Below are 8,499 nucleotides of genomic sequence, written 5' to 3' on the forward strand. Positions count from 1 at the left end.
AATTTTCCGAGCTAAAAGGGCACCGCTGCGAGTCGGTGCAAATCTGCCTCGATAAAAGAAATGGAGTATAGTTGGAAAAGCAGGATAGTATAAGCCCAAATTTTCCATATGGTGATTACTCAAATGTTTTACATTCTTGATGATAAAAACAACCTTTATAGGGCCACTGAACTTACATTTAATCTCAGTTACCTTTTCCACCAGGATTGGAAATCATAACATCTTATTTTATGGAATTTTGGAATTCTTCTTCAGTGCATAAACCTACCTTGGACACAAACACATACACACACACACACACACACACACATATATATATATATATATATATATATATATATATATATATAGAGAGAGAGAGAGAGAGAGAGAGAGAGAGAGAGAGAGAGAGAGAGAGAGAGAGAGAGAGAGAGATTGATTGATTGATTGATTGATTTGAGATGTCAGGATGTCAGAAAACCTCAAATCAACCAATCAATCAATCAATATATATATATAATATAATGTATATGTATATATACATATATATATATATATATATATATATATATATATATATATATACATATATATGTAGTTTTGTTGGTATATATATTGATTTATATATATAATATATATATATATATATATATATATATATATATATATATATATATAAATGTATGTTTATATTATAAAGAGAAGACGATGGATTGACGACTTAAAAAATTTTGCGGTAAAGACTGTCATAGAAAGACCATAAACAGGCGCGAGTGGAAGGACTGTTTGAGGCCTTTGTCCTGCAGTGGACTAGCAACAGCTGATGGTGATGATGATGATGATGATGATATATATAGAGATACAAAACAAGTTATAAAATTACATCTTCCTTTTATTCAATGAGTAAATAGAACGCATTGACGAGATATTATCTTATGTGTCAATCATTAATAATTTACTTATATTCTTTTTGTTTTTTTCCAGTTCTGGGAAGTTATAAGCGACGAACACGGCATAAATCCGACAGGAATCTACGAAGGAGGACATGAAATCCAGCTGGAGAGGATTAGTGTCTATTACAACGAAGCCACAGGTGGGTTAGCCCCTCGACTCGGTGCCCTTCGGCCTTTGTATCCTAAGGATCCTCTATAGGACAGTTCAAAGGATGAAAGGACAAGCTGTAAGGGGAGGGGGAGGGGGGCGTTGGTGTTACTGTCTGCGTTAAGTTCTTGAAGGATATATAGAATATATAACAGTAGATGTATGTATGTTTATTATGAATTTTAATGTTACCATTATTTTCTAAGAGTTCTTTAAAAACTACACGTTGAAATAATTAAAAGCTAAAAAGTGTAAGTAATGTATTAACCCCACCCCCTTCTCTCTCACTCTCTCTTTCCAGTTTGTAATATTTATATATTCGAATAATTCATCGTTAGGGAGATTTGAAGACTTGAAATTGCCTGTGAATCAAAAATAATTTGATCCTTTGAATTGGGGCTACTTTGTGAAGATAATAAAAAATCACATTTTAAAATTTCTATCAAATAGATCTCAGGTACCGTTAAAACTCTAAGCTAGGCCTTCGCAATAAATTTTACCTAAGGCCATAAAAGAATATGATCAACAGTTATTATTGGATATAATTAGTTAGTAAAAGTAAAATTAATCTATCTTCCAGGCATTCAAGATGTGACAACGAAGAAAAAAAAAAAAAAAAAAAAAAAAAAAAAACACAACGTTATTTTTAATTCTCATCAATCTTTTTCAGGAGGCAAATATGTGCCCCGAGCTGTCCTGGTGGATCTGGAGCCCGGGACTATGGATGCTGTCAGAAATGGACCTTTTGGGGAACTTTTCAAGCCAGATAATTTCATCTTTGGTAAGATGTGTATGTGGGTTAGGTAGATGATGCATTGAAGAGTTTGGTAATAGAAAAAAATATATGTCCATTATAAACACACACACACACACACACACACACATATATATATATATATATATATATATATATATATATATATATATACTGTATATATATACTGTATATATATACAGTATATATACATATACATATATATACACAACAACAAATGCAGCTGTTTCTAGTCCACTGCAGGACAATGACCTCAGACATTTCAATTCATGTCCGTGGTTTGAAGGTTTAAAGGCCACCCATAAATAGCAGAGGCAAGGGACGATGCCCTAGAGACTGACCATATATACGTATGATCAGCGCCCAAGCCCCCTCTCCACATAAAGTAGGACCAAGGAGGGGCAGGCAATAGCTGCTGATGAATCAGCAGATAGACCTATAGACTCCCCCAAAGCCCCAATTCTTAGCTCACAACGATGGTAAGATGCAGCGACCAAAGGAACTAACGAATTTGAGCGGGACTAGAAACCCAGACTGGCGATCAGCAGGCAAGGACGTTACCAACAGACCACCAGTTTTCATCACAATGCTGGCTAGTGCGGATTGGTGATGGTGGGAGACTTTCGTCTGATCACTCACAGGAAACCAACTCAGTATGGGTGGCCCTGATTAGTACAGCCTTGCTGATCATGGCGATATACAAAACCTATCACCACGTTAAGGTATTAACACTCAAAAAGGAATGGGTTAAAAATGAAGAAATAATTTCCTTTCATTTTGAGAAAGTAGAGTTACAACTTCACCCAGAATGTTTTTAGCAACCGAATAGTAACTCACTTTAGTGAAAAGGCTCAACTCAAAGGAATAAAATTTTTCTTTACTATTTTTCCTCTAAATTCAAGGTTTGTAGTGATTCGCTTATCCAAAACGTGTGAGGAATTTGGGAAGTTAAGAGATCATTGAAGTAATTAATAATTCATATTCAAACGTTTTTTTCTATTATTAATCGAAAGTTTAACTGTAACGGTCATTACTTTCGTGAAAAGGTTTCTTTTTAATTTTCCATCTCGATTCAAGGTTTGTCGTGATTCACCTATCCAAAAGGTGTAACGAATTGGAAAGGTTAAAATGTCATTGAAGTAATTATTAATTCATAAACAAACGTCTTTTTTATATCAATTAACGATTTTATATGCAATTATCCTGGATCTTCCTTCATATGCAAAATGCTTCAACTAACATTATTATCCTTCCCTGCCCAGGGGTAATTAGTAGTTCATATGTAAAAAAAATATATTGTCAATAAACAAAAGTTTATTTGTAATTACCCCAGATCTCACTTCAAATACAAAATGCTTCGAACTAACATTATGACCTTTTTATGTTAGGTCAGAGCGGAGCAGGCAACAACTGGGCCAAAGGTCACTACACAGAGGGCGCCGAACTCGTTGACGAGGTAGTTGAACTTGTTCGGAAGGAAGCAGAGGGCTGTGAGTGCCTCCAGGGATTCCAGCTGACCCACTCTCTAGGAGGGGGCACTGGCTCAGGCATGGGCACCTTACTCATATCAAAGATCCGAGAGGAATACCCAGACAGAATCATGAATACCCACTCGGTCATGCCGAGTCCTAAGGTATGCTAGTGTTAGGCCAGTTAAAAATTAAAGCAACAAAATAACAATTAGGATTAAGCATTAGATCATAATATATGAAATATTTGCTTTAATGTTAATGTTTTTTTAATACTTTATTTTTTCATTACTTCGTATATCATTTATTTATTTCTATATTTCCTTTCCTTACTTGGCTATTTTTCCCTGTTGGAGCCCTTGGGCTTATACCATCTTGCTTTTCCAACTAGGATTGTAGCTTAACTAGTAATAATAATAATAATGCAATAATATGTCACAGAACTGAATTAGTATTACAACGGTTATATTTGTCATTATTAATGTCAAAGCAAATAATGATAGTATTTCTTCTGTTAATATTCATGTTTAGTTAAAATGCAGCATTTGGCAAGAAACACACTTCCCTGTTAATCACTCCATTTATCTTTAGGTTTGCATTCATAAAACTTAATTCATTTTCAGTTCTTGACTTCTTTACAGTAGAGGAACCTCAACTCCCCATCGTCAACTCTTCCAAATGAAAAGTCGAATACAGAAACTATTAGTTAATAATTTCTTCTTTTTTAGGTTTCCGACACGGTAGTGGAGCCCTACAACGCGACCCTCTCCGTCCACCAACTGGTCGAAAACACCGACGAAACCTACTGCATCGACAACGAAGCCCTTTACGACATCTGCTTCAGGACACTCAAGATCTCTACTCCGACCTACGGTGATCTAAACCATCTGGTTTCTCTCACCATGTCAGGACTGACAACCTGTCTCAGGTTCCCAGGTCAGCTGAATGCCGACCTGAGGAAGCTAGCAACCAACATGGTTCCCTTCCCACGTCTCCATTTCTTCATTCCTGGATTTGCTCCGCTGACGGCAAGAGGGTAAGATAACAGAAAAAAAGCATTATAACTCATCTCTTTATATGGTAGAATATTATTCCTTATCATATAATTCTTATTCTTTCCCAGACGTTGACCTTGAGCAACTTCGGTCATTCCATGTTTGAAATAAAATGAAACATTAACGGAGGAGTTCGTATATGTTTAAAGGTCACTCATGAATGGCAGAGGCAAGATACAGTGACAGTAGTCTAGAGATTGACCATAGATACATATGATCAGCGCCTAATCCCTCTCTCCACCCAAGTTAGGACCAGGGAGGGCCATGCAAAAGAAACTGATGACTTAGCAGGTAGACCTAGAGGCTTTCCCAAATCCCCCATCCCTAACACACAAGGATGGTGAGGTTGCAGACAAGAGACTATCAAGCTTGGGTGGGTCTCGAACCCCAGTCCAAAAAATCGCCAGGCAACATGGGTCGACGATGAGACCAGGGAGGCCATTCATTACCATTCATAGGTAGTAGATTGGCCAGGGCACCCGCCACCCATTGAGATACTACCACTAGAGAGTTAAGGGGTCCTTTGACCGGCCAGACAGTACTTCATTGGATCCTTCTCTCTGGTTACGGTTCACTTTCCCTTTGCCTACATATACACCGAATAGTCTGGCCTATTCTTTACAGATTCTCCTCTGTCCTCATATACTTGATAACACTGAGATTACCAAACAATTCTACACCCAAGGGGTTAACTACTGTATTGTAATTGTTCAGTGGCTAGTTTCCTCTTCGTAAGGTTAGAAGAGTCTCTTTAGCTATGGTAAGCAGTTCTTCTAGAAGGATACTCCAAAGTCAAACCATTGTTCTCTAGTCTCGAGTAGTACCATAGCCTCTGTACCATGGTCTTCCACTGTCTTGGGTTAGAGTTTTCTTGCTTGAAGGTACACTCGAGCACAATATTCTATCTAAATTTTCTTCCTCTTTTTGTTTTGTTTAGGTTTTTATAGTTTATATAGGAAATACTTATTTCAATATTACTGTTCTTAAAATATTCTATTTTTCATCCTTTCCTTTCCTCACTGGACTATTTTCCCTGTTGAGGCCCTGGGCTTATAGCATCCTGCTTTTCCAACTAGGGCTATAGCTTAGCAAGTAATAATAATAAAGTTCATCTGGGGATAAAACTACATTTGCACTGTGAAATAAAAGTTGAAAAAGAGGATGGACAGTAATATGTATGAAATATTCTGTTAATGAAAGTAAATTAAAAGGCTAAAAAGTGGGTGCAGTCATGGCCGAATAGACTGCATAGACCATTTAATAATTCCTATAGTGCTCCGCATAGTGTATAGATGACTTTACTCCCATAAGAAGTCTTACTCTGCAGGTTTCGGTCCTCATCACAGACCAGTGCTGCAGACACCAGACTGCCAAGGTGCGGTGCAAAATTTAATTCAGCCATGGTATTTAACAAAGCAAAACCGTTAATACCAAAGTCAACCCCTGACCTTTATTCGGACATAGAGGTCAAATAAAAAAACAAACTGAAGAAAAAAAAAAAGGCCAATGCAAATATAAAGTTTGCGGAATTCGCTGCATAGGGCTATTTCCTTTATTTTCCAGTTATTCATCAGTAATATTTACAAAGGTGTAATAACAGGGGACAAATAAATGAGCAAATAAACCGATTTATGACAGTGCACCGAGTTACTTTCCTCTTGGTAAGGGAAGAAGAGACCTTTAAGCTATGGTAAGTAGGTCTTCTAAGAGAAGGACACTCCAAAATCAAACCATTGTTCACTAGTCTTGGGTAATGCCATAGCCTCTGTACCATGGTCTTCCACTGTCTTGGGTTAGAGTTCTCTTGCTTAAGAGTATACTCGGTCACACTATTCTATCTAATTTTTCTCCCTATTGTTATATTAAAGTTTTTATAGTTTTTATAGGAAATATTTATTTTAATGTTACTGTTTTTAAAATATTTTACTTTTCCTTGTTTCCTTTCCTCCCTGTTGGGGCCACTGGGTTTATAGCATCCTGCATTTCCAACTAGGGTTGTAGCTTAGCAAGTAATGATAATAATAATAATGTCGGATAAAACACTCATGATCAACCTCAACTACATTTCTCCTCCTGGCCTTGTAATGTCACGTGATTTCATATGTCAACGCGTTGATAAATCAGTTGTGCCACTAATAATCAAATAAAATCAATCAATCACTATTACTCGATTCCAATACTTGTTTCACTGGAAGTATATATCTAAAATGCGCTTATGATATTTTCTAAACAATCCCACAAAATATAAAAATTATAATAATCCATAAGTCACGCATTCCTCAGTACAAAACTCAAAGCTTTGAAACATTCAAAGGAAATTGGGAGCATGAAGTGAGTGGCAATGGGTCAAAAGGAAACCAAATAATTTCTTGTAGTGTCTGCAACCTCACCATCCTCGTATAGTAAGGATGGGGAGTTTGAGGGAGCCTATGTGTCTACCTGCTGAGTCATCAGCAGCCACTCCCTGGCCCTCCCTGATCCCAGCTAAGATGGAGAGGGGCTTGGGCGCTGATCATATGTATATATGACCAGTCTCTAAGGCATTGTCCTGCATGGGCATTACCATTGTCCCTTACCTCTGCCACTCATGAGTGACATTTAAACCTTTAAATAGTTTAAATATATTTATAACGAACCTAATAAAATAATACGTATACATTTCTCTCTATGGACAGGATGCAAGCCTACAAGTCCTACCAACTCTCGGAGATCACGCAGCAGCTCTTCGACGCGAGGAACATGATGGCCGCTTGCGACCCCCGCCACGGCAGGTACCTGACGGTGGCCACCGTGTTCCGAGGGCGCATGTCCATGAAGGAGGTGGACGAACAGATGCTGAACATCCAGAACAAGAACTCGTCCTACTTCGTCGAGTGGATTCCCAACAACGTGAAGACGGCGGTGTGTGACATCCCTCCCAGGGGGATGAAACTGGCAGCGACTTTCATAGGGAATTCCACGGCCATCCAGGATTTATTCAAGGTTTGGATTTTTGCTCTCTCTCTCTCTCTCTCTCTCTCTCTCTCTCTCTCTCTCTCTCTCTCTCTCTCTCTCTCTCTCTCTCTCCATGATAAACAACGCTGTTCTAGTCAGGGACATTAATACTATGTTGGTTTGCTAGGAGCGATCACACTAGTCTCCCACCATCACCAGTCCGCAGTGGTCAGCGTGGTGATGGCGATGGAATGGCCAAACAACACACACGGATAAGAATATGTCTGAGGACTTTGTCATGCAAGACTGGAAACGGCTGCCTGTGCTGTTGTTGTTATATATTCATATTGTGTGTATATATATATATATATACATATATATATATATATATATATATATATATATATATATACATATATATATATGTATATATATAATATGAATATATATATATAAATAATATATATATATATATATATATATATATATATATATATATATATATATATATATATAGATATGTGTGTGTATATGAGACAGAGGAGGGAGCTGGAGAGGGGGTAAATTGTTTCCATCTCTCCAGACATGAGAGAGAGAGAGAGAGAGAGAGAGAGAGAGAGAGAGAGAGAGAGAGAGAGAGAGAGAGAGAGAGAGAGAGTAAACAAAACATTTCTATATAATAAACCACTTCACTAATCCTTTCCAGCATCATATTTAAAACATCTTTCCTTTCTCTCACAGCGAATCTCTACGCAATTCACCGCCATGTTCCGGCGAAAGGCTTTCCTCCACTGGTACACGGGCGAGGGAATGGACGAGATGGAGTTCACAGAGGCCGAGTCTAACATGAATGACTTGGTATCCGAATACCAGCAGTACCAAGAGGCCACAGCGGATGACGATTCTTACGCAGCTGAGACTGAATACGAGTCAGAGACCGAATATTAGGGAATTTTTTTTTTTGAGACAGCGAATATTAGGACATCGTTTTGAAACAGACCGAATATTAGGGAATTTTTTGAGACAGCGAATATTAGGGCATTGTTTTGAAACAGGGACCGAATGTTAGAGATTTTTTTTTTGAGACAGCGAATATTAGGGCATTGCTTTGAAACAGAGACTGAATATTAGGGCATTGTTTTGAAACAGAGACCAAATATTAGGGCATTGTTTTGAAACAGAGACC

At 37.7% G+C, this 8,499-nt stretch overlaps 1 protein-coding gene across 1 annotated transcript in view; it reads left to right on the plus strand.

The window, feature by feature from the left end:
- The window catches only part of LOC137627522 (tubulin beta-1 chain-like), a 25,142-nt gene extending 16,875 nt beyond the window's left edge, over positions 1-8,267 (plus strand). The window contains exons 2-7 of the mRNA XM_068358612.1: positions 964-1,072; positions 1,751-1,861; positions 3,244-3,488; positions 4,053-4,360; positions 7,055-7,361; positions 8,055-8,267. Of these exons, the coding sequence (XP_068214713.1) occupies positions 964-1,072; positions 1,751-1,861; positions 3,244-3,488; positions 4,053-4,360; positions 7,055-7,361; positions 8,055-8,261 (1,287 nt within the window). The 3' untranslated portion in view covers positions 8,262-8,267. The remainder of the gene's footprint in view (positions 1-963; positions 1,073-1,750; positions 1,862-3,243; positions 3,489-4,052; positions 4,361-7,054; positions 7,362-8,054) is intronic.
- The last annotated feature ends 232 nt before the right edge of the window (positions 8,268-8,499 follow it).

The sequence above is a fragment of the Palaemon carinicauda genome, chromosome 35 (genome assembly GCF_036898095.1).
Source record: "Palaemon carinicauda isolate YSFRI2023 chromosome 35, ASM3689809v2, whole genome shotgun sequence".
NCBI classification, from domain to species: Eukaryota; Metazoa; Arthropoda; class Malacostraca; order Decapoda; family Palaemonidae; genus Palaemon; species Palaemon carinicauda.